Source organism: Xenopus laevis, chromosome 2L (genome assembly GCF_017654675.1).
Source record: "Xenopus laevis strain J_2021 chromosome 2L, Xenopus_laevis_v10.1, whole genome shotgun sequence".
NCBI classification, from domain to species: domain Eukaryota; kingdom Metazoa; phylum Chordata; class Amphibia; order Anura; family Pipidae; genus Xenopus; species Xenopus laevis.
The window spans coordinates 21,233,753-21,261,266 of record NC_054373.1 but is presented as its reverse complement, the minus strand read 5'-3'; the positions used below and the strand labels follow the sequence as shown (position 1 = coordinate 21,261,266).

At 37.1% G+C, this 27,514-nt stretch overlaps 1 protein-coding gene across 2 annotated transcripts in view; it reads left to right on the top strand.

The window, feature by feature from the left end:
• LOC108707897 (ephrin type-A receptor 3) overlaps positions 1-27,514 on the top strand; it is a 204,862-nt gene that overhangs the window by 155,081 nt on the left and 22,267 nt on the right. For both annotated transcript variants that reach the window (XM_018245986.2, XM_018245985.2), the window contains exons 8-11: positions 4,841-4,943; positions 6,660-6,727; positions 21,388-21,513; positions 24,902-25,087. In XM_018245986.2, the coding sequence (XP_018101475.1) occupies positions 4,841-4,943; positions 6,660-6,727; positions 21,388-21,513; positions 24,902-25,087 (483 nt within the window). The remainder of the gene's footprint in view (positions 1-4,840; positions 4,944-6,659; positions 6,728-21,387; positions 21,514-24,901; positions 25,088-27,514) is intronic.

Here is a 27,514-nt window from a genome sequence, read left to right as displayed (position 1 = left end):
AGTAGTGGCTGGATGATCTAACCCAGTGATCCCCATCCAGTGGCTCGTGCAAGATATTGCTCTCCAACCCCTTGGATGTTGCTCCCAGTGGCTTCAAAGCAGGAGCTTATTTTTGAATTCCTGGCTTGGAGGCAAGTTTTGGTTGCATGAAAACCAGGTGTACTGCCAAACAGAGAATCTTGAAGTCTGCCAGTCCACATAGAGACTACCAAATAGCACTTATTTTGCATCCTGGGGACTTTGTTCATGCTTTTGTTGCTCCCCAACTCTTTTTATATTTGAATGTGGCTCACAGATAAAAAAAAAGGTTGGGGACCCCCTAATCTAGCCTGATCTGATCTTTTCGGTGATATTTAAGGAGAATGTTAAATATCTCTCATAAATACTCCTAGAAGTCTAGCTTGAGAACTTTTATATACACTTAGGGGCTGATTTATCAAAAATTTAGTTGGCGTTTATTTCTTAATTTGAGAAAAACATAGATGTGGAGTGTTTTCTGAAAGCTTAAAAAGTCAGAATTAAAAAAATTAAATTGTGAAAAGTCACCAGAAAAACAAACCCTGGCAAGTAACAGCAGGCGAGGTTGTATAGAAGTCATTGGGAATATTCTCTAACAACTTAATTTTTTTTATTAATTTTCCAAGGTAATAAGGAACATTCTGCAACACAATGTGCATAGGAATATTTTCTCACGTTTGGGGTTGTTCACCTTTGCATTAACTTTTAGTATGTTGTAGAGAGTAGTATTCTGAGACAATTTGCAATTGGTTTTCATTTTTTATAAATTGTGGTTTTTGAGTAATTTTGCTTTTTATTCGACATCTCTCCAGTTGCTAGAATACAAATTACCCTAGCAACCATACATTGATTGTAATAAGAGACTGGAATATGAATAGGAGAGGCCTGAATAGAAAGACGAGTAATAAAAAGTGGCAATAACTATAAATTTGTAGCCTTACAGAGCATTTTAGATGGTGTCAGTGACCCCTTAGTTGAAAGCTGAAAGAAAAAGGCAAATTAAAAAAATAAAAATGAAGCCCAATTGAAAAGTTGCTTACAATTGGTCATCCTATAACATAAAAATGTTAACTCAAAGGTGAACGACCCCTTTTAATAAGCTGGCATCCGAGAAAAACAAAGTGCACAAGTTTGTTCTGTTTTGTTTCTGCGTCTGTTTTTTTCTCACAAACTCTAATTTTGCTCCTAATTTCTGCCCCAGATATTCTTGGATCTTTGGTTGAATAGGTTATGCAGTAATCATTTAATATATCTGTAACCTTGATACAAGCCCTGACCAAATGTTGTGCCTCCAAAGGGGAACAGGGAAAGTCTGAAATCTGCTGGTTTCTAGAAAGTATTTCAATTGAGGCAAACAATATGGCATCACTCGTTGATGCTCTACTACAGCACCCCAATGAAACCATGTCCTGCCTATATATATATATATCTGGAGTGCATTAACATTAACTGCATTCACATTAACCAAATCACCACTTTCCCATAAAGCCAGAAGGAGTTTATGCTGGATTTCCCACTTCCAAATTGATTCCAATTCAGATCATTCTTGATTAAAACATTTTTTAGAGAAAAATCCCCTCCCATTCTTTAAACCCCCCCCCCCCAATTTCTATTTAGGGAAAGGTAAATAACCCACGTTTTTCTTTCTTAGAAATTCACAAGCACACAAAGCACATTCTGTCGCACAGCCTGAAACTTTTGTATTAATATTTTAATCTCCAGCATTTTAAATTGCTTCTAACTGTGTTGGTAAAACTGAACTTCAGACTCGGACTGGTAATGTGCATGCCTGGGAGCGGTTGTTATTAAAATAACAGAGAAATGCCTGTTTACTGTATGTATAATCTGAATTCTATACCTTTTGGCTGCTGACTAGGAGATAAGAGGTCACGCACTAGTACAAAGTCATTCATCTGTACATTGTGGGATCATTTAGCACCAGCTTGGGTCTGTGTAATTTACAAGAGCCCTAATTGTATCGAACAATCATTAAATTCACAAATACATAAGCACCTTAAGGCACGAATAAATCCAGAGGAAATACTTGGAACATTTGAATAATAATCTAATAAGAATAAATTTAGCCTTTTGGACTGAAGTGAATTTACATGAAAGTTTTCTTTATGAGCCAGATTTTTTTTTTTTGCAGGCAGCAGGGTCAGGAGGGGTATTCTCACTGCATATTTATTTTTCTTGTATTTTCTCTTCATATGATGGACTTTTCAATTCCAGCTGTTATTAAACATTGGGGTTGTCTGTTCCCTTCCCTTGTTGGAACAGCAACCCAGCTGAATAAGTACTTATAGGGGCAAATTCAATAACCGCCAGCGGTGTCTTCATGCACATCGCAACACTTCGCCAGGCGTAAATTCGGCGTAATTCACAAAGATCCGAAGTTGCGCACAGGGTAACGAACGCTGGCAAAATTACGCCATCAAAATTACACTCAGCAGTTCGAAGTTACGCTAGCGTTGGCTAATTAGCATACGTTGTGCAGTTAAAGTACAATGGCCGCATATGCTGCAGCAAATACATTACACTACACAAGGCCAGGGAACCTTAATAAAATTATATAAAGTTGTTATAATGCCCTACACATGTGCCCACAGTATAGTTTAGGTGCCATATGTTAGCAAATGTAGGGGGGAAGGAGGTTACCCCAAAAAAATTTTTACGATCTTTCTCAGTCTATCACCCTTTAAATAGGAAAAAACGCCAAGGTCAACTTTTTTTTGAGGAAGTCCTATCTACTCTATTGCACTTCGCCTGGTCTGAGGTGGCGAAGGCAAGTCTGGCAATAGAGGTAACGGTCAGTAAAATAAAAAAAATTGTGAATTTGCGTAGTAAAGCTCTTTCGCCAGACCGAAAATTCGCCTGGCGTCAGAGTGCGAAGTTGCGCCAGAGTCTATTTCCTTGTCGAAATTACGCCAGCAAATTTACGCCAGCTACCGTTAGTAAATCGGCAAAGTGCCGAAATGACGTCACGCTGGAGAATTTTCACCAGCGTTAGCCACTTCGCCCTTTAGTAAATTTCCCCCAAAGTGAGTCGGGCCTGGAAGACTGGCCAAATGTACAACTTAAATAATTCATTTTCCATAGGGAAGCTAGGTTTTTTTTTTGTGATATAGTATCTAATTTAAAAAAGTCAATATTCTATAATGTGTTGAATCCTAATTAGCTTGAGGTCTCTAAGGCCTATATAACCTCTGATCTCTGGTTCGTTTCCATGCCATTTTCTATTTGTAAAGCATATATTTTTTTTACAGTAATCAAGCTACGTGCAATGAAAGCAGAATCTAATGGGCAACGCCTAGCTACTGTAGCTGGTTATTATGATTGCTCAGGCACATAATGAGTCTCAAGGTCAGCCTTTAGAGAAGGGGGAAGATGGTTTTATAAACAATCTGTTGTGTTACGGTACAGCCTTGGGCTTTGAGGTTAATTACAATAAGAACTAAAATTATTTTTAAAAAAGGTAATCAAGCCTTTATGCTGAATGTAACCAATCAGGTATGGCTAATATTTTCTATGCTTATGTGTATTAGAAAGATATGTATTGGGAAGTTTGGGTAGAGAATTCTCTGGAGCTGCTGAAAGCTTTTGTATTTTGTGCTTGAATAAACTTCTTTCTCTGATTGAAACTTTGAAAGGGCATTGAACTGTATTATTGGAAAAGATACTCACCAAGGTCCAGACCCAACAAATGCTATTCTGTTCTTGCCCATTTTGAAAAGTTCCTTTTAACATTTTAAATACAGGTTACGTATGAGATAGGGTCTGTAGGTTTGTTCTTAAAGGTCACGTAAAGGCAAAAAAATAAAATGCCATTTTTACTTTCTGTAATGAAAAAGAAACCCATCTCCAAAATACTTTGATTAAAAAATGTGTACAGTTTTTATAAGAAACCTGACTATGCAGTGAAATTCTCCCTTCATTTACTGCTGTGGATAGGAATTGTCAGACGGTCCCTAACTGTTGTGCAGGGAAACAATCATACTTATGAACAGCAGGGGGAGCCCCCGCCTTACTTCCCAGCCATGTAGAATTCAAGCAGCTTTGTTTATGACGATCGATCCCTAAGCAGCCCAGACCACACTGAGTATGTGCACAGTCTTAGTCTTGCAAAGATGTTTACCAAAGATGGTGACCCCCTTTAGCCAACTTTGAAAGCATAAATCAATTGTTTGATTAGGCTTGTGGTGCAGTAAGTTCATGTTTATATTTAGTATACAAAATACAGCATTTTTAGCCTTATTCTAGATGTTTGTGCTAACATAGTATTTATCTTTACCTTTCTGTGCTCTGCAGTAGACAACACACTCCAGAGGGGGTTGGGGCAGGTGGTCTACTAAAGTTAAATGCCAATAAAGGCAAAGCAAACCACAGTAATTACTGTAAAAGCCTCTGTTTGTTAGTATGCGTTGTATGTAAGATGGGTTTATGTATCTCGAGGACTCACTGTACCTTGTGGAATACAACTCTTGGCCAGTTAGGGTATTCCAGAAACAATTTTGCCATCAGCAGCAATGCAGAAAGCCAACTAGTATGTTCATGGTCATGCACATGTTATTGTAATAGAAAGTTAGATTCAGGCATGCATACTTTTGAACTTATTTTACCCCAAGGGGGCCCTCTAAAGCTGGGAGCCCAGAGTAGAACATCCTCTCAGTCTTACCAATTAACCATATTGACAATATCTCATTATACACAGGAGCGAGGTTTTGCAAAGCAGAAACACTGAGGCATTTTTTAATATCTTTTTATGCCAGTGTCACCTCCAAAGTCCTAATGCATCTCTTCTGTTATTCCATTACCTTTACAGCTTTTTCCATTTCCAGCGAGAATAGCCAGGTTGTGATGATTGGCATCTCAGCTGCAGTAGTCATTATCCTTCTGACTGTGGTTGTGTATATCCTGATTGGAAGGTGAGTCTAATATCTGCTTAACACATGTTATTCCCAGACTTCTTATTCTGATTCTGTCTGCTTGAAAAGTTCTAATAAAATATTTTATTAGTGATAAGCTTATGCCTTTGGTACCTTATAAGAATCTCTGAAAAGTTGGTACAAAACTAAAAAAGGAAAGTGCGTGTTTTTATGTGGTTTTATTATGAACTGTAATTGTGAATCTCCTAACCTTACTGACTGTAGCTAATACAGAAAATACTTCACGCCTGTCCAAACTTTTTGAAAACCCTGTAAGGTCCTGGGTATACTTGTAAAACATAACTTGGTGGCCATTGTGAGGACAAGGTAGAAGATGCAGCTATAGGATTAGGCAGTGAAAGCACATAAAGCAAGATCAGCCCTGAGGTTAGGGCAGGCAACAGACGTTGCAGGCTAAAGCTGTAGCTACAGTACTTTCATAGATCCACTGTTTGGCAAGGTTGCCAAACATGCAGATCTTTCCCTGACACGTCAACCTTGGCCAATCAGCCTGGATATCATGTTGATTGTCCAAGAACCAAATGATCGGATCACAATGACAGGATTACAGGTCACAGTGGCGGAACTACCGGGGGAGCAGGGGGTGCGAGCGGGCCAGGGACCGCACCCCCCTCAGGGCCCCCCGGCAGTCCACGCACCGATGTGCGGCGCATATTCACGGCCAGTTCCGGGTGTATGGAGGGGGCGGGGCCCGGCTGCGCGTCCTGCGCCAGGGCCCGCCCCCCTCTAGTTACGCTTCTGGCAGGTCATCAGGGCAAGGAACACATTACCAAGCTGATAAGGTCCTCACCCCAAAGGGATTTTTTTCAGCCAGATAGTGGCCAGGCAGGCCTGTTGGAGGATCCCATACACAGACCAAGTTGGCAGCTTTTATTGGCTTGTGTATGGCCAGTTTTGTTAGTCAAGATCCAAACAGAGAACAGTAACAGTAATGAAACAGCATTTCCACAGTGATATCACACAAGCTGATTTCAGTTTGATCTCAATTCACAATTTTTTTTGAACATTCTTCTACAAGCTGAAAAATGTAAGTGCACATTGGTTGATATTGGCAATTTTTTGGAATCTATGTAAGCAAACCAACCCTAAAATCTTTGATGGTTATGCAATAAATGGTCTTAATATTGCTACTTGTCTATTAACCCATAGCAACCAATCATTTAATCATTAGTAGTGATGGAGCGAATCTGACCTGTTTCTCTTCACAGAATATTAGCGAACATGCAAAAATTCTCAGAAATGCATTACAGGCCATGGGCGTCAACATTTTTTTGATACATATTTCTTTTTTTCCTATTGGAGTCCATGGCCGGGAGTTTTTTTTCATCATTTCATTTTGGGTTTTATGTCTAATTAATGTTTCTTTATTTTATAATAAAATGTTTCCAAACAAATAATAATAGTTTTGTTATTGAAACACATTCCATATTCCAATTATTGCTATTTTTCCCCCAGAAGAGATTGTTTTACATCTAGCAAGATTACAGTGTGAAATGTTGGTGACATAAAATAAAATGTTTACAAAAGCCAGCTCCTAATGTAGCGCCCTTGCTACTGATTGACTTGATATAACACACATGTTCTTGCTGGCTAGACAATGCATGGGCGATCTTATCACAACATGTCAACAACATGTTAACGTCAACATGTTTTCTACATCATTGAGGAAATTATTGTTTTGCTTTTCCCTCCTAGGTTCTGTGGATACAATAAATCAATGCCTGGCTCGGATGAAAAACGCCTTCACTTTGGAAATGGACACTGTAAGTGGTGATTTGTACACTTTGAGCAGTGGTGAACATGTGAGAGAATGGTGACGGGATTCTTGAATTCCATTAAAATGTAATATCTAATGCAGCGATATCTTTGGAGAGGGGGCAGTCAAGCTGGCTCAGATCTATGCAGAGCCACACGGAACAAAAGTTGTTTAGCTGCAAAGTGATAATTTTAACCCCCCCACACTGGCAATCCTTTGGACTGGAAAATTGCATCACTGGTGGGATAGAAAGGTTAAAAGGTATTTATTACATTTTATATCAGGTCAATAAAGGTGATAGCTATCCTGGGAGTTTAAGTTCACTAACAGTGAGGGAGCTGCTGGTTGGGTTAGGAAAATGTCCCACAGAGGATATTTCCCCTTGGTCCCACCACCACTCAGTCAGGATGTTTGTATGTGCGGCTTCCAACTCTTGTAAAACTACAACTACCAGGATGCATTACAAGTTGAAGCTTGTAATGGGATTCTAGGTATTTTAGTTTGGCATCAACTGGAGACCGGCATAATGGACCATAAATATTGAAGTCCACTTATTCTGGCCCCAGGCACCAAAGCCGCTAATTACAGCCATTATTAAACCTGAAAAATAAGACACAAGGAAGGGATTGTTATTTCCTTCACTTTTCTCCTATTTCTGTTTTCTTTTGATAAAGTTAACTGAGGTCAACATTTCATTCATTAAGTCCAAAAATATTTTCCAAGACCAGTGGGATTTCAATGATTTACGTATCTGTTATGTTGTTTTTTGTACAGGCCTCCTTATGGCTTTGCATCAGATAAGCTTTGAAAAATGCTGCATGTAAATACAATTTATCATCTAAATTTCATATACAGCCATTTAGCTGCGAGGGCTGCGCTCCTGGAGAAGCCTGGGAAACATTCATCTTATACAAAGCATCTTCCTATAGAAAGCCCCAGAACAAAGGAACGGTACCAAGGTTATTGCTACCCTTGCCATTGACTTGAATGGCAGCCACTTGGAGATAGTTAGGATAATATCACACCAGTTGTAAAATGGCTCACAATACCACTTTCTACATCATACTAAAAATTAATTCAGATGTGAAGAACCCTTTTAATGATTCTCCCTACTGATGCCAAAGAGGCAGAAATAGAACCTGGACCGCAGTATGGGATTACTGTAAGACAGTAAAATGTATTTAGTTAAAGTAAAATAAATGGCATAGGCATTTGACTGTTCATGACCTAAAGAGAAGAGACCCATACCAGTCTCTTGGCTATTCTTGACTACTGATCTTAGAAGAGGCTGATATATCTGGCACCAAGTCATGTAAATGCACCTTGTTGTTGTTATTAGGCAATTGCCTCTTCAAGTAATAGTGATGGCACACAATAAAGAGATCCACTCATTTGGTGATGTTGCCAAACGAGTGGATCTCTCCCTGATATGCCCACATTGAATTGGGCGATATCAGGCTGATCCAATTGTTGGGCCCTAATGCATCTGATACAGGCGGTCAGATCGCGGGACTGCATACACGCACAGATGTGGCCGCGATCCAACGGGATTTCTTAACATGCGATCGAGATCTGGCCAACTTTTGGGGGAAGCCCGTCGGATAGCCCCACACCCGGGCCAATAAACGGCCGACTTGGTCTGTTGCCAGCTTTTATCAGCCCGTGTATGCGGGTCTTAAGACATGAAACTCAAATGTGAGCACATTTCACAGCAAATTGGATGCACTTGCTTGGAAGTCCATTCAGCATAATTTTCAGTGTTTGCCATGCAAGTAACATCTGCCCCTGATTCTTTAAGCACAAGTTCATTGCATCTATTGATACTGGGTAAAAAGGGAACTCTGTAGCTACCACCTGGTCAGGAGGTGATGGTAGCCCCTGCTTTCCTCTGCATCATTGGGCACAGCAGTTTCTATTTGGAGGTGAAGGCAGGATGGACTGAGCGCCACCAATCGTGACTAAATGCCACTATGTACAAACAAAGTAAATGCTTCAACAGAAACATTAGGAGAGAAGTTTTCCTAATGGGGGTTAAAGAATCTCCCCCCTTTTTTTTTGAAAAATTATATAAGTCATATAAACGAATTAACTACTGGCTGAATAAAAGATCATGCATAAATAGATGGAGATTTGGATTTTTTATAATTGAAAATATTTTGTTTTCTATCGTAGAATGCATTTCTCACAAATTTGCACATTGCATGTAAAATGAGACAAATTGCTTTGGAAATTATGCTGAATGAGCTGAAGATTTTGTGATGGCTATAAACAGCTATACCATTTGGATAAAATTTATTTCTGCCAATTTGCACCAGGAAGCTCATACAGATGGATGTGTAAATTGTCTCGTTAATAATTACTGCAACAAAGCTAGAGGAGCTCTGATTAGAAGATTATGTCATTCAGTTCCGACACATATGATTTTCTTTTACATTTTATTCTGTGCTTGCTACATTGAGTTTCTCATTTTATCCTGTAATGACAGTTAATATAATGGTCCTAAAGTTAAAAGAAAATTCTTCAGAGCCATTAATCCTTCTTTAGTTAATTCAGTTATTGAATTGAATGAAAAGTTCTGTAGTACTTCATTTAAGTCTCTTGGCACAAGTGCCTTTTGTTATTTTCCTGCATTGGAATTCCCCAGAAAATGCACAGTGAAATTTCTATGAAAAGTCTATACTGTTCATCCAAGCAAGCTGTTGCCTCTGGATTTTCTTGTGCAATTCTTAGCATTTTGTCTTGGCAAGTTTTTCTTTGGAAAACTGTTAGTGATAATATGTCTGAACTAGTTTCTTTATCTAGTATTTCTAAATATTTTATGTTCAAGCCATTGTTTGGGCTCCTTTATGGCTCAAAGACAGACTACAGATACATAGCTATCAGTGGTTCAAAGTGCAACTATGATTGTTAATAACATCTGATTTTTACTGTTATTTGCAACAAAAAATCACGATCACGATATTGTGACAGATTCAATTCAGTGAGAAAAAGTTATCTCATGGTTTATAATATGAAAGCTCATGGATAAGATTCAATTTGAGGTGAAAAAAACTTTTCTCCAAATTCAGTCTTTTCCTCATAGACTTCAACATAGTTAGTTTTTGTGAATTGAATTGTATCTCAAATTGAATCTCGTCCATGAGTTTTCATGTGATAAACTTTTTTCTCACTGAATTGAATCTGGCCCAAAAACTCACGGACAAGGTTAGATTTGAGATGCAATTCAATTCAGAAAAAATTATTTTATTTTTAATCACATGAAAACTCTATTGAAGTCTATGGGGAAAATACTGGGACTGAATTAGCAGAAAAGTTTTTTCTCCTTGAATTGAATCTTGTTCATGACATAATGTTTTGTCATCGAATTGAATCTTGCCCATTGTATTTTATACCACACGTTTTCCCCACATAATCAGTTTTTTTGTATTTTCTTTAAAAAAATTTTTAAACATAATGGAAAGCTTTTTTTTAGATTTAGCTTTAGATTTTTTAAAGAAAAAAAGAACACGGATCAGGTTTTTTGCCATGAATTACACCCCCAAGATAAATGATAATAAATCAAACCTTAACCATTCACCATATATCTCTTCTAAAATGACTTTCAGGTTAGCCATCCACAAGATGTATGCTTCTAGCCAATTTTGAAGATAGTTTGTAAATTAGAACCCCCAAAAGTGTGATCATTTTTAATTATCACCCAGACTAAAGTTTGGCAACTGAAGAACAAGTGATAAACTAAACAAATAATCAAAGATCTGCTAATTTGATGGATTGTTCCCTGATGGTTACCCGCAACCAAATCAGGCTGACGTGATCATTTGGTGCCCTGGACCAAAAAAATGTTCCTAATAGGAGTCTATGCAGATTCCAAAGGAGAAGACAGCATCAATGGATTGTCTTCAATTAACAAACCTATCCAATACATATCTGTAGGACTTTCATCCAGATATCAGTTATGTAAAACATGCTATACAAGCCACTAATCTACAGACTCAACCAGCAATTTATATTGGCCCTTTTATGGCCAGTTCTCTGTGTCCTGATTTCACAATTTTTTTCCAAAAGATAACTCTAGTTTGACATACTAAGATTTTATTTAAATAAAATAAACCCAGCAGTTGCTCACATGTCCATCTCTGTGCCTTTACTAATGAAATATCTGAATTGACAACCAGAACTATCACATCTATGACAGAATTTTGCAGTAGTGAGGTTTGACCAAAATTCCTGGGGATTTATCTGTTCTTTTCAGGAAAAGAGCTCTTAATAAAAATCATGCATTTTCTTGAAATGTTGGGGAGCTAGGAACATACACAGATTAAACTATTACAGAAAAAAGGACACCCTTCATCGGTAAAAAATTTACATACCAGCAGGACAATTTGGGCAATACAATCTCACAAATTCCTGACCAGGATGTATAGTATATTAGCCAATAGCCATGTTGTATTACTAACCACATATCTATTACTTTATTGTTTCCATAGATACAGTATATGATTTACTGAGCACTTAAGCGAGTGGTCAAAGGAATATATATATATATATATATATATATATATATATATATATATATATATATATATATATATATATATATATATATATATATATATATATGGCTGTGATCTTTGAAATCAGATTTCTCAATTTTTAAAAACAATTTCTGTATTAATATGACTCAAGTCATTTTATATTGGCAGAGTTTTTTGAATTCTGGAACACATTCAATCAGGGTTATTTAAAAGATAAATATGAATTTGTATGGAATAGAATTGTCGCTCTGTCCTGGCTACAAAAGTAATGCAACACTCTGAAATCCCTGCTCCAGACTTCTCAAATAAGAAAACCACACTGATTTTAATATTAACTTGGAAATTTTGATATATTGTGCCAAAACGTCTCCTGGCCAAATGGCCTTGGCACAAAGACTGTCTTGTAAAGTACCACATTTATTAAATTTAAAACCTATAAAATGAATCTGTATATAATCTCAATACAGTGTTTCACACTTTTGTACATCTAGTAAGCATTAATAAAGGGTTCCAGTTGTAAAATCATTCCAAAACCAAATCTTTAGAAGCACATTATAGTAATATGTTTTCAGTAATGTAAACTACTAAATCCTTAAGAGTGCTGAGTAATGATAACCCCCCAATACTTCCATTAAAAATAATCATAAGCAAAACCAGAATGGTATTTTAAAAAAGGGTCCTAATTTCTTCTAGTTGGCTATTAAAAAAATTCACTTAGCCTTCAATATTTTCTGTCCCTGCAAATCTATAAATATGTCTCTTTTACATCATGTTTCTCAAGGCAGATATCCTTCTTACCCTTTACCAATTTTCCTCATTCATAGTGAAGCCCGTTAAATTAATGGGCGCTAGAGGTCCGTGGGGCACATGCGCAGTAGCGCAATCCCACGGACACAGGGACTGGACGCAGAGACACTTCAACTTTATTATATAGGATAATAAAATACAGCAAGCAGTGGAAGTAGTGGAAACCTTTGTACTTATAATGGTGCAAAGCAAAAACAGGTGATGTCCATAAAATCTTGGTCTTAGAAAGTCTCTTCAAAACGTCGGGGAGGCCCATTTATCCACATCCTGATTCTATTGGTTTTAGTTGTCTTTACACTTGGGGCACATTTACTATGGGTCGAATATCGAGGGTTAATTAACCCTCGATATTCGACCATCGAAGTTAAATCCTTCGACTTCGAATATTGAAGTCAAAGGATTTACCGCAATTCGTTGATCGAATGATCGAAGGGAAAATCGAACGATTCGAAGGATTTTAATTCATCGATCGAACGATTTTCCTTGCTAGAAAAGCCTAAGGGGACCTTCTCCATAGGCTAACATTGGTGCTCGGTAGGTAGGTGGTTGAAGTTTTTTTTAAAGAGACAGTAATCGAATGGTCGAATAGTCGAACAATTTTTAGTTTGAATCGTTCGATTCGAAGTCGTAGTTGAAGCTCGCAGTAGCCAATTTGATGATCGAAGTAGCCAAAACAACCTTCGAAATTCGAAGTTTTTTTCCTTCTAATCCTTCACTCGAGCTAAGTAAATGTGCCCCTTGATATATATTGATTTGTTAGCATTTTAGAGAAATTTAAAAAATAAATTTTTAGAGAAAAAAAATATGATTCCTAAAATTGCCTCTAAGAAAAATTTAAAAAAAAATTGATAGAGAAAAAACTAGGATTGGTGAAAAAACTAGCAACTCAAATGTTATTAAATTGACCCCCTTAGGGGGTTATTTACTAAGCTCTGAATACCCGAAATTCCCCCGAAATCCAACATTTTTTTTTAATAAAATCGGACTTTTAAAAATATCGCAAATGTTTTGGAATTTATTAAACCCCGAGGGCTAAAAAGCGAGAATATAAAAAGACGGCATCTCAAACCTGTTGAGGTTGCATAAAAGTCAATGGGAACAGTCCATTGATTTTTGGTTGTGTCTGGGGTTTCGGGCAATTTCACAATGTTTGGGTGAAAACTCAGAAAAAAACTGAAATTTCGGGGATAATTCACGAAAAAATCTTGAAAATCTGAACATTTCCCGTAAAGCAAATTTTCAGGAAAATGTAATAAATAAGCGTTAAAAACCTGAGCGGGTTAGATCGGAGTTTGTAGCACCCGATATTGAGATAAATTCGGACCTTGATAAATAACCCCCTTAGTTTCTGCCATGATTAATGCCAGGTTTTATCAAATTGCAGGCAATAGCTGATTCTGATTCTAATCATGAACATCAACTGTATGTGGAACAAGAATGGCAGACTGCTCTTGTATTCTAGACTGTACTGAACAAATTCACAAACATAAGATTTTAAGGTTTTTATCAAGTTACATCTTAAATTTGACTATATGTAATGAAGTACTGTTGTGTATTATAACTGCTTTAAGGCAAAGCCATTGATTCTGGATATACATAGTCTTTTAATTGCATAAAGCTAGATTTCATGGCTCCATTTGTTCAAGATCTAAGACGCCCATCGTCATTTTCCCTATATATTCATATATGTCCTTGTTCTGCCCTGTGAACTTTTTAACCTCTTAGTCACTCAAATTCTACCCAGTTTTTTAATATGGAAAAAATCTTAAGAGATTTTTCTTTTACTAAACTTACAGTACTTTTCCACCTTTTTTCCTATTTATAATTAAAATCAAATGTTTACTTATTTTCCCCCATATGTTTTTGTCTGTTAAATATCACTTGCTATTAAACATGTAAGCTGCCCTTATTTCTGTTGCCAGTTTATATTTCGAGGGGCATTCATTAGAATTCCTACTACAAGTTTTGTCACTTGTCTACACCTTATATCAACCAATCAAGCCAAGATAAATATAAGCAGTACAGAGCAAGCCTTCGCGCACCACCTGTAAAATTGTACAATTTCACCTGGCTTATTCAGCATTAGAGGGCCCAGCTAGACTTTGACTCTCTCCAGATTATTGTAAATCCTATAACTTTCCCTTCAAAGGACTAGAAATATTTTTCACCTCCTCTGCTGCCCCTGCCTGACTAGCACTTCTTACTTTCTATTAGCCTGAGGGCAAATCGTGCTGTTAGAACAGAACTGAAAATGATTGTATTTGAGGACAAAGAGCTACAGCACAGAGGGTCTTAACACATGTGCATGTGTTTATTATCTGTTATTCATGACAGAACCCATTTACGACTTGTGCTGCCCCTAATTATTGGTGTGAAGAGATTATAGCCATTGTATCTAGGCTTCACCCAGTCTCTGGAGAACCTCTGGGACGCATATTAAAAGAGATCAGCAGTCGCATGTGTAAGCTTATTTTCTGCAGTATAAACCCCAATTGTAAAGGGCACAATATCTTGCCAACTGTTTTTTTTTCTATGTGATTCTTTGAGAGCCACTTTCTATATAAATCTGCTCTCTATTACATTAAATAAGAACTGATCCTTTCTTTGTCAAATGGTTCAAAACCACCTCCTGGAATAATGACATCTCCGACAATGAGATTATTTGTAATCCAGATCCAAAATAATAAGATCTAAATTATTTATATGATAACTGTATCACCAACGTAAAATGATTTTGCTACACTGATTTCCTAGATTAAGATAAATAAATCTAAGAAAATGTATTTATACTGAAATATTTACCAATTTAACCAGGAATACCTGTACATGCCATCCACATTTAAATCTAGTTAAAAAATATTTGATATGTATAACTTGTAACCAGAAAACATTGCTAATCTTAACAACCCAGGCAAAATGCCTAAATTGTCACATTTTATTTAGCACCATAAACCGTTTATTTTCATTGTTTTTCATGTGGCTACTCTTAAACGGAAATTCTTGATAATGTGGTTTGTCCAAAAATGTTCTTTGACTTCTATACATTGGAACATAGTGCCCAAGATGGTGCAAATATGGATGCCGAATTCTGATGGCTTTTTTCAGTATGTTGTATTACATACTCAAAGTTGGGTTTTCAGAACTTGACATTTCCGAGATTCGAGATGCAATTAAAAATAAATGTGGAAAAATGAAATTGAAAGAAACGTTGGCAACTGAAACCTGTCGGGCCACTACTGTAAGTCAGTAGCCAAATTATTTGCACAGAGGAGAAATTAGCCCTGTTTATATTTTAAAAAAACTCAGCAATATTGGTGTATTTAGGGGCAGATTTATCAAGGGTCGAATTTAGAGTTCATGGGAGTTTGTAAAAACTCTCATGAACTTGAAATTTGAAAAAAAAAAATCAAAATGTATTAAAAAATTCGAATTTTTCAAACTCGGGTGAATAGGATCGACTCGCAAACTCGAATTGAATCGAATTTAAATTGAATTGGATTCGAGTTTTTTCTCTGAAAAATACTCAATCTTCAGGAAGGCTGCAAAAATTTCCAAATTGATCCCAGGATATCCCCCATATCCCAACCATATACACATAAATATTCTGTACTACATTTACAAATGACCCCCGATTGGAGGTGTATTTTTATCATTTAATAAATTTTATTATTTTTTAAACAGTTAATTGTTTTAAATGAATAGAATAATGCAGTTTTTGTTGCAGTTGTATTTTTTTCATTGGAGTTTTTTTGGCAGTATACTGGTGATGAAGAGAGAAAATCACAATCAATTTCGCAATCGAGTTTTGATAGAACTTTGTATTTGGAAATATTGTATAAAAGCAGTTAGGCAGGTTAAAAAAACGTTAAAAGGTTGAACTTGATGGATGTGTGTCTTTTTTCAACCTAACTTACTATGTTAATTATGCACAAAAAATGAAAACTGTTAATTTTTGGCTTATTGTTTTCCCTCTAATGAAGTGTACGTTCATGCACTGCCTTGTGGTGTACAGCAGAAGAAACCTGCTATACTAGAACTCTTTTAGGAGAACTAAAGCTTAACTAAAGGAGTAGGCTATAAATGTTGTACATTATGTTTTAGGCTTCTGTACCAGTCCAAAGCAACCACAGCCCTTTGGTAGGGAAGATCTGTGTCTCTAAAGATGCCCCAGTAGCTCCCCATCTTCTTTTCTGCTGATTCACTGCACATGCTCTGTGCTGCTGTCACTTACTGAGCTTAGGGACCCACTCACAATATACAGTACACATAGAATAGAAATGTCACAATATAAGGCTGATTAGTAATTAATACATATAATTACTACATGGCAGCACAGAAACGAGTGCAATTAGCATCAGAATTTAATAATCAGCCCTATAGCATCAGCTTATATTACAGACCAACCTCATTTTCTGCTGGATAATTAGTGACGAGCCCTAAGCTTAGCTTCTCAACAGCTGCTCAGAGCCCACTGAGCATGTGAGTGTCACAGACACTTTCCAAGATGGTGACCCCCTGTGACAAGTTTGAAGTCCTGGATCATTGCTGCTATTGACAAGCTGGAACTGGTGCAATAAGTTCAGTATATAAAATATGCAATTTTTAGCCATATTCATTTTTATGGTTTAGTTCTCCTCATCTCTGCCATACAAGTAAAAGAGTTGCTAGGGGGGAGGGATTTCTTAAAGCTATAGGGGAAGCAGACCCTGCTGTCCAGGCCCCTCTGTCTCCTGAGTCCCCCAGCAACCACAGGGCCTGCTTCCTATATACGTAGTTATGCCACTGAAAGCCAGTATTTTTTTTTCAGAAAATGTGCCAACCTTATTGCCTACATTTGAAGTCCCCACCAAGCATTTTCCAGCCTCTGCTTTCCAGAACAACATAGCTAAGAGACACTGCTGCTTTATATAAGATCCAATGTTAATTTAAAACTCACCCTCACCCACCTTGGAAAAAAGTGATTTTCTCAAGATAACAGAGGTTAAGTATTGGGTCTTCCAGACACATTGGTAGATGGGGGTAAGAAATACTGCCCAACACCTTTCCCATGGTTAAAAGGAGGAATGGCAAAGGGAACCCAGGAAAGTGGAGACACTGGCAGAGCAAGTCTGTTAGAATGAATAACAGGTATGGGACCAGTTATCCAGAATGCTCGGGGCCTGGGGTTTTCCAGATAAGGGATCTTTCTGTAATTTTGATCTCCATACTTTATGTTAAAATTAATTTAAACATTAAATAAACCCAATACGATTTTTTTAGCCTCAAATAAGGATGGATTATATCTTAGTTTGGATCAAGTTCAAGCAAATATTTTATTAGTACTGAAAAAAAAGAAAAATTGATTTTAAAAATCTGAATTATTTGATTAAAATGGAGTCTATGCAAGACTGTTTTCTTGTAACTCAGAGCTTTCTGGATAATGGGTTTCTGGATAGCAGATCCTATAGCTGTAGTAATATTTGGAATAAAAGTCAAGACCTTTTTCTGATTTTTTTCTCTCCTTACTGAGAAGCTCCCATATATGGCTATTGCAAAACGAAACAAAAAATTAAAAGTTTACTGAGATTTTGAATAAAGATTTTAATAAAACGCTAGGAAAATACGTTAAGGTGCAAAAAACCCAGAAAGAAATTAAAAAAAAAATGTGAGTAGGAAAATTTGACAATACCCATCCATTTAGAACATGGGCGATTCTGTTAAATAATGGCAAAGTTGGTCTCTTGAGGGCTGCTGGGAGGTGTCGTTTATCAGTGGTTATAGAGATGTATATTAAATTATGTCGTTTTTGGGAGACCAGTTTCACGGATTAAGGACCAACGATATTATTTCTGTTTTAAATGAACATATTTTATGAACAATAACAAGCAAAGGACAAATGTGCACACGTTTCTTTTTTTTCACCATCTGGGGAGTTATGGCTTGAGGCTCCCAGCTCCCAATGATCGTTACCAGGCAGTTTATGGCTTTGCCAGGGGCGATGTTTACATTGGCCTTAATTGTATTTGTTAATTTTATTGTTTTTACAGGCTGCGTGTTATGGCACCTTTCATACAATGGAAGAATTCAGCTCAGCAGCAGCGTTACACCCTTTGCTTAACAAAGAGCACTATTTATGCGAAGCCCCTCACCATGTAGAGCAACATGACTCAAAATATGCTCTTTTATTTTGTGACTTAACTTGCCGTTCATTTAATATGTGCAACTTAATCTGTATTATATTAGAGGTTTTCTTCAGTGCTGAAATCACTGTGGAAAATAAATGGATGTATTAATCACTTGCAAAACAATTGAAATGTGGGTCTATGACTTGATCTGCAATCTGTACATTTATTTTGTGTCTCACTAACCTATTTACAGTTTATACATAACCTTGATCTATTACTAAAAATTCTTTCCAGATAAGGGATCCCTCCATAATACCTTAAAGGAGACATATAGTATAAGTGAAATTTTTAAAACCATTAGGCGGGGGTGCAATGAGGGTGTGACTACAAAATACATATAGACAAATACAAGAGTCCTCTGCACTCAACCCATTATCAATATATTTAAGACATTGAGACATTTTGTGCATAAAGCTTCTAAAAAATGCAGTAATTAATACTAGATGGTGCTGGTTTCATTCTGGCTAAAAATAACAATTAACATTAAAAAAAGTTACTATGGTCCCTATCCAAGTTTTAAATAAGGGGGTTGGCATGTCCTCACAGTCCCAGCCAGAAGCACAGTAGGAACAGGAAAGCAAATCACAGCCCTGCAGTCACACAAGCAAAGGCAGGCTTCAGTTCCCTATCAGGTCAGCCTAGCCTAGCTTCTGATTGTTTTCTATCTTACAGTACAGTTTCTTGCCGACTGCACATCCAGAGAATTCAGTTGGGATTGACTATTAAGGATTTGCGGGAAATTTTTAATAAATCAACCCAAAACACTACTATTCTTGTTTTTCACACAATATGCCTCCTTTAAGGCAGTGGTTCCCAAACTGTGGCCAGTCCTACACTCAAATTGCATCTGATTCATTAAGAATTCTATTGCTTCATTATACATTTTACACAGGGACTAAGTTTTACCTACAGCTTACTTACTGCTTTCAAATTAAAACTCCCAAACTTGTTTGCCCTTTTATTAAATATATTGCAATATATGGACAAACAACCCCTGCTTTGTTTAAAGGGTAAGGCATTTTTCAGTAGCGGTATGCACAAAATGTCTCAATGTCTTAAATATATTGATAATGGGTTGCGTGCAGAGGACTCTTGTATTTGTCTATATGTAGTTTGTGGTCACAGCCTAATTGCATCCCCGCTGAGGCCCGGACTGGCAATCTGTGGGTTCTGGCAAATGCCAGAGGGGCTGCTATAAGGTGCCATAGAAAGTCAGTATTTAGTGGGCTGGAGTGGACTGATTGGGCCTCTATGTACCTGAAATGCCAGTTTCCAAAGTTAGCAATAAACATTGGGGTTTGTTAAAGAAGGGTTTACCCACAGTAGATGCATTCCAAAATTTACCACTTATGTCATACAATAAGAATGAAAACAATAGGTTCCATGATGGTGAGATCAGACATGGGTGGCAAACAGATTTGACAAGGCATATAACGCCCTAGAAACAACAGGACTTTTCCTTGCCTGTCCTGTAGTTGTTGCTCCAATAGCCAAAAGGGAGAAGTTTTATACCATCCACGTAAGGATCATCCCATTGTGATCAAGCGATACTACTCATGTACATCTTCCTTTGTAGTGTATATCATCAAGTGTCCCTGCAGACAGTTGTATGTAGGGCAAACAACTCAAATGATATGTGAGAGAATACGTGAATATACAGTAAGTCTGCCATCAGGTTACCGAAAATGGACCAATCGGTTGCTTGCCATTTTGTTGAGAAAGGTCATGGAATTCAACAATTAAAGTTCCAAGTTATTGATAATGTACCCATGTTTATCCTGAAGAATAGCTAGGGTGACATTTGGGGAGTGTATTTGTTTGCTATCCTTGGAACTGTTTATATGAAAGCCAATGTTAAAGGTAAATTAAGGTTAGGTTTGGGTTGACGTCCTACATATTCTTGCCAGTGTACCTGAATGACTTATACATTAATGTTTTCCTGTACTTCTAACTTTGTTCAGAGCTAATGAAAACCCTGACCAATGGTTATACCTTCAAGGGGACATCAACTGAAAAAGTATGACAACCCCTTCTTTAAGGTGGTGGGCTATCAAAAACCCATAAACATTAAATTGATTGTTTTGCCATCAACTTGGATATATACTAAATTAAGTACATTGTAGGTTGTTATTAGCTTCAACAGAAAGGAAAATATGTCTATACTTTGGCTGCAGTGGATGACTTTCACTGCCACTGACTGTACTTAGGGAACCTAGATGATGCAAACAATTAGATCAACCCCATTTACACCAGGAACACTCAACATAGAGCCAATCAGCTTTTGTTTCATTATACCAATAGCAAAAAGCTGATTACTGTTGTATTCTGAAATCTCTCGAACTTGCAAATTAAGTTCCACTGAGAAGTATAATTGGCGTCACTTTTCACAATATAACAAAATACCTACCCTTTGATGTCAATACAGAAGCTAAATTACATCATTTTATTGGTAGAAAGAGACTCATGCAGTTACTTTTTATGTACTGAAACACAACTGGTGGTTTCATTTTCCTGGCAAAAGTTTAGTTTTCATCTAAAAAATGCATTTTATAGCCTGTGTTGGAATTCAAAGGTGCGGTCAGTAATGAACACTGTACATTCCATAATCTCCATCCCAATGTGCCTTTTTAGACTGCATGTCTAGAATAATAATAATAAATAGCAAGAAAAATCCATGCTTTATCTTAAATTTATATTAACAGTAAGATAAAGGACATTGAAAGGTGAAAGACAAGTAAAACCCCATACAAAGTCATTATGAATGCACCAACTTTTAGCATTCTTTTCAGTCTTCTGGCTCTAAACTTCATCTGCAAATGATTTCCATTCTTTCAGAATGGACTTAGGTCAACCCCCATTACTGGTGGCACTGGCCGTTGGTGAGGAGCACATACCAGTGCTTAAATGCATTATATTGGGGTTCATCAATATTATTTATGTCATATGTTCATTAGGGAGTACTTGGGACTGGAAGCTGGATGAACCTTTTTAAAAATAGCACCCATGATTCTTCTGGGTGTGATGCACCTGAATATTTTTGGGAAGAGGCATTTGTGTCATATACACTAGCAAAAACCTGGCTGCTTCTTTATATAATGATAAAGACTACTGGAGTATTCCAAAAACAAAATATATTTTCTAACTTTTTTTCCTATTTGCAGTAAAGCTTCCTGGCCTCAGAACATACATAGACCCTCACACTTATGAAGATCCTAACCAGGCCATACATGAGTTTGCAAAGGAGCTGGACTCTACATGCATATCCATTGATACGGTTATAGGAGCAGGTACCCGTATTTATTTCTTTAAATCCAACAGGCAATTATCTAGTTTCTTTCCTATCCTATGATTATTTAGAAAAATATACAACGTTCTTTCCTGCTCTTAACATTATTATACTGTCATGTGCCTTTCAGTCTTTGTAATGCTGCTTAAATATGTTGTTTTTATTACCAAAGTAATATATGTTTCACATTTATGTTGATAGGGATCTTCCATAGATAATAATTTGATCTCATCATAAAACGACTTGGCTATAGTTAAATCTGATGTAAAGTGTTATAGAATACATTAAATTGTAAATCAGGATCAGAGAATCATTGACCCTCCAGATGTTTTGAAGCTGTCACTCCCAGCACCTCATCATCAACTAAAGACTCCCAGCTTGTCCATTATTAATAACTACTGCCCTATGTAAAGTTTAAGAGGAAATGGGCCTGGATATTTCCTAACTGTGCATGAATCTGTGGACCTCAAGTTGTCTTTTTTCTAGCTGGATCAGATGAGGGAAACAAGCTGCACAATTATAGCTCAAACTATTTTGACTGTGTCACGATGAGCGCTCGGCGCTCCCTACCTTCCTCCCGGCGCGGCGGCGGATCCAAGATGGCGGCACCCAGGACTACACGTGGGCGCAAGGACGCCGGCGCCGGAGCGCCGGTGCGGTGACGTCGCGCGCTGTGGTGCCAAATTCAAACATAAAAGGACGCCGGAGACCCGGGTTTGATGCCCGAGTATAGCTCAATATTATATTGTGTTCCTGGGTCTCCCTGCTTGCCTGTTATACCTGCTATTGATCATCTGCCTGTTTCCTGACCTTGAACCTTGCTGCCTGCCATCTTGAACCCTTGCCTGGACTAGACCTCTCTATTGGATTTCCCTTGAATTGTACTTTGCCTGGTCTCACTGGAAAAGGACTTCCTCCTTGATCCTTACTACACCCCCCTGTGGGTGCCGCAGGGCCCCGCTGACAGACTGACGGTTTATTTGGTTCAGTAGAGACTGTTTATAGCTTAGCTCCAAAAGCTGCTCATGTAAATTGCTAAGCTGTTTGATTAAGCTAACACCTCTGAGCAAAGTATGAGTTTGTTAAGAGGTTGAACAAAATTGGTCAATGCCTTAGTTAGTACTTAGTTTTTATTAGCGATCTTGAGTCCGATAGTGCCCTGGCATTTCTTCATGAGGTCATAGTAAATGATCCTTCTTGGCTGGAAGAGGATGTGTTGAAGTTCTAGTCATGGAGGACCACATTTTGGATGTATCTTTGGTTACATTGATGGAAACTTTTATTAAAATAATAAAGTATGTGCAGTTGCTAGTAGCAACCAATCAGCAAGTAGCTTTGAACAATCTACAAAAAGTTATACAAACAAACATCTGATTAGCTTCTATGGAAAACAACACTGGTGCAATTTAGTTCCTATGTTTGTAAATCAGCTCCTGTGTGCTTTGGACCTGCCAATATAAACATATTTCAGACATGCTACAGTTGCAACATGCTGTAAGTGTAATAGGATGCAATGTAACTCTTTATGATAATAGCCAAAGGAGAGAACAAAGATAAAATATATTGCTTTGAAAATGTTTCTATACAGTTGAATATAATAAGCCTCCAAATCCTCAGGCAAATTTTCTAAACCTTTCATGATAATAAATACATTTCCCTAAGTTTAGGCAGGTTACCTGTGGCTCACCAGCTGCTCTTTCTCTACAAATCCCATCATATTCAATCACCCTGATCTTATTTATCTACAGCATTTGTCATGGCTGGAATGGCACATCTTTTTTTTACTGTTGGCTTCTTTGTTGTTCATTTGGCGGAGGTACCTGCAACAATTTACCTGTTTTTGATCTACAGCTATTCTAGGGAAAGGGCAGTGTTTGTGTGTTTTTGTACAAAATAAAATGGTGTAACCCTTCAATTGAAAATGATATTTATATTTTACATGGATATCTCATGGCTATGATTGTGTGAATATGGGCTTATGTATTAATGTAAATATATATGGAGTTAAAAGTGGTGGCACCATATTGAAGTTGTTGTGCATCGAGTTCCCTTTCTAGTATTCAAAAATCAAGCAGATGCTCTGCACATGTAACATAGTAACATAATAAGTTAAAAAAAGACAAGTCCATTAAGGTCAACCTTTTAAGTCTATATATAACTTGCCTAACTGGAGAGAAAGAGAAAGGCAAAAACCCAGTCTGAAGTCTCTCCAATTTGCCTCAGAGGGGGAACAAATTCCTTCCTGACTCCAAGATGGCAAATGGACAAGTCCCTGGATCAAGAGATATTTTCAATAACCTCAGATTTCCTCACTTGTTAAAAAGTCACCCAACACCTTTTTGATGCTATCTAATCTATCTGCCAGTACAACAGATTCAGGGAATTTAGAATTCCACAACTTCACAATTTTCACTGGAAAAATACCCTCTGGGTATTTAGATGGAACATCTATTCTTCTAATTGGAATAGGTGCCCTTGTGTCTGCTGGAAGGACCTACTGGTAAATAAAGCATTAGAGAGATTATTATATGATCCCCTTATATATATATATTTATTTATAGTTATCATTTCCCTCTTAAGCGTCTCTTCTTCAGTGTAAACAACCCCAGCTTGGCCAGTCTTCATCATACCTGAGACATTCCATACCCTTTACCAGCTCAGTTTTCCTTCTTTGGACGTCACAAATGGTGGCCATCAACTTTTATATGAATACATGGGCAGAGCTGTGATCTAACTTCTTGGGTTAATTGACAGAGTCGTACTAAATACTAAACTAAGTACTAAATATATTTTGGTTTAGTTCCAAGGCAATCCATGATACATTTCTGGCTTGGACTACCTTTGTGGCAACGCAAGGAACAACAAGGAAGGGAGAGCTGGCTCACCTACTGTATATAAAGACACTAGTTACAATAAACTTGATATTATTAATATTAGAACAAATGTATGAAATTCAAGGAGAGGGAAGATATTGTTCTTTATAAAAACAGGGCTCTATTTTCATGGAGAATCCATTGCATTTCACTCAGGTCTGATTCACCCTAAAGTCAGGCCTTTCTTTAAAAACAGGAAAAATGTGGCTGACATCTAAGCAAGGAACATAACAAATGGATGCAGTGATATGCAGGACTGTGTTTGAGTTGAAGAATGTTCTTAAACAGTGATCTTGTCTAGAAACCATGCCTGCATATACAGTGCTTCATTGTACAAGCCAGTGCTTATCAAGCTGAAATGTAAATGACTGTTTCATGGTTAAATGTGTTCAGCATTAGAAGATTCAGAGTTATGGGCTTGTCACAAGCCTATTAAAACATTCTTTAGAATTGTGTTTCACAAGGCTAATATTCATTTTGTCATGGCTCATTTTTCCTCTACTTTACTTTCTTTAGGAGAGTTTGGTGAAGTGTGCAGTGGGCACTTGAAACTCCCTTCAAAAAAGGAGATTAGCGTTGCAATCAAGACACTGAAGGTTGGCTACACCGAGAAGCAGAGAAGAGATTTCTTGAGTGAAGCCAGCATCATGGGACAGTTTGAGCATCCAAACATCATTCGCTTGGAAGGAGTCGTTACAAAAAGTAAGCATGGGTAGTTTAACAAAAAAGGTCAATAATAGCATCACAATTATACAAGTTACTTCTATCTTATACATGTAAAAAGGTTTCTTCAAAACAGAATTCCTGATCTTTATTGCAGTGTGTTTGTACTGCTCTGGTGTATGTAAAAATCTTTATATGTTACCTAACAATAGATCTACCTGGTCTACTGTATTTAAAGGAATGCTAGAAAGTCATGCATTTGGTTAAAAAAACTTTGGCACAGTGCTCCCTCATACATATAGGGGCAGATTTACTAAGCTCGAGTGAAGAATTCGAACGAAAAAAAAAAAATCGAATTTCAAAGTATTTTTTTGGGTACTTTGACCATCGAATTGGTCAAATTCGATCGAATCGAATGATTCGATGATTCGAAGTAAAAATCGTTCGAATATTCAACCATTTGATAATCGAAGTACTGTCTCTTTAAAAAATACTTTGACTTCATAATTTACACCTTAAACCTACCGAGGTGCAATGTTAGCCTATGGGGACCTTCCTCAGCACTTTTCTAAGTTTTTTTCGGTTGAATAAAAATCCTTCGATCGATCGCTTAAAATCGTTTGAATCGTTCGATTCAAAGGATTTTATCATTCGAGCGAACGATTTTTGATCGTTCGATCAAAGTATTTGCGCTAAAATCCTTCGAATTCGATATTCAAATTGGAAGGATTTTACTTTGAGGGTCGAACTCGAGGGTTTATTAACCCTCGAAATTCAACCCTTGATAAATGTGCCCCATAATGTATGGTATGACCCTCTGAACTTGTCACTCCTCTGTGGTCTTGCTATGCCCCATAGACTGCTAAGCCATGCCTCCTTCTGGCTTCTTGTATAGGACATATAACACAATATAAGGGCAATATGAATTTTGTGACTAATCTGCCTGTGAGACAATGGCATCAGGGGGGTTTTTTATTTAGACATTTTATTGTCTGAGTTTGCTTGGCAAACAACAAAGATATTCAAACATCCCACTATGGGATGTTTACCATGAGATCCAACACTTGTCCAGGTGCCCAAAACAAGACTATATATATGTAAAAAATGTTTTTGTAATACTCCCCCTGCTTATAGTTTCTCAACTTGGCTTTCAGTATGCACCACCAATCCCTACTGTGGGCCTCACTAGGAGGAAAAGTCACAATCTGCAAACATCATTCATAGATACACTGTAGCAAGCTGGGCATTCCTAAATGATGACATCATAAGGCTGCTCAATAAGAAAATCTCCCAGGGTCCAAAAGATCTAGTTTGACACTGGTCTCTTAAAGGGCATGTAAAGTGTAAAATAGAATAAGGCTAGAAATGCTGTATTTTGTATACTAAATATAAACATGAACTTACTGCACCACAAGCCTAATCAAACAAATAATTTATGCTTTCAAAGTTGGCTACAGGGGGTCACCATCTTGTAACTTTGTTATATATCTTTGCAAGACTAAGACTGTGCACATGCTCAGTGTGGTCTGGGCTGCTTAGGGACTGTCATAAACAAAGCTGCTTGAGTTCTGCATGGCTGAGAAGTAAGGCGGGGGCTCCCCCTGCTGTTCATAAGTATGATTGTTTCCCTGCTCAGCAGTTAGGGACCATCTGACAATTCCTATCCACAGCAGTAAATGAAGGGAAAATTTCACTGCATACAGTCAGGTTTCTTATAAAAACAGTACACATTTTTTTAACTAAAATATATTGGAGATAGGTTTCTTTTTCATTAAATAAAGTAATAATGGGATTTTATTTTTTTGCCTGTACATGCCCTTTAAAAGCAAAAAAAATAATCCATAGTAAGGCTTCATTCATTTCTCTTGAACAGCTTAACTTTTTTTTAAATATGTCCGTTAAAAGCATTAGAACTAGTTAGTCAGACTAAAGTTAAATAATAGTGTATGCATATTTACAATAACTATCATATCATAACACAATATTGGCAGGCAAGAGATAAATGATGTGTCTAGAAAAAATATCCTAATGTCAATTGTATACTTCTTATTATCAGAAAATGCATTTCAATCCCATCATACATTGCTCTAAATTCCAAGCATGTACTCTATTAAGTAGATCATTCTAGAGCATTTTATTATGTTGTGCACTTTGATCTACTCTGTTGTTACTCCATGTCTGCTGATGATGTTTAAGGTCTATTTTACTGTTATGTTGTTGAAATAATGAACTGGACAAATAACCAAACATCCATTTGATAGCCTTTCACAAATAGGATCTTTGGAGCATTTTGACTGTGATTAGGGTCAAAATCAGTATTTTATAGTAGTTTTTTACTGGCTACATTTCAGCAGTAAATCATGATTGGTATCTAATACATCTTATCTAGACATATCTAAGATATATATAAGAGTGAAGGGGGTAAACATGTTGGGCAAATGACTTCCAACTCCAATAACTGTTGCT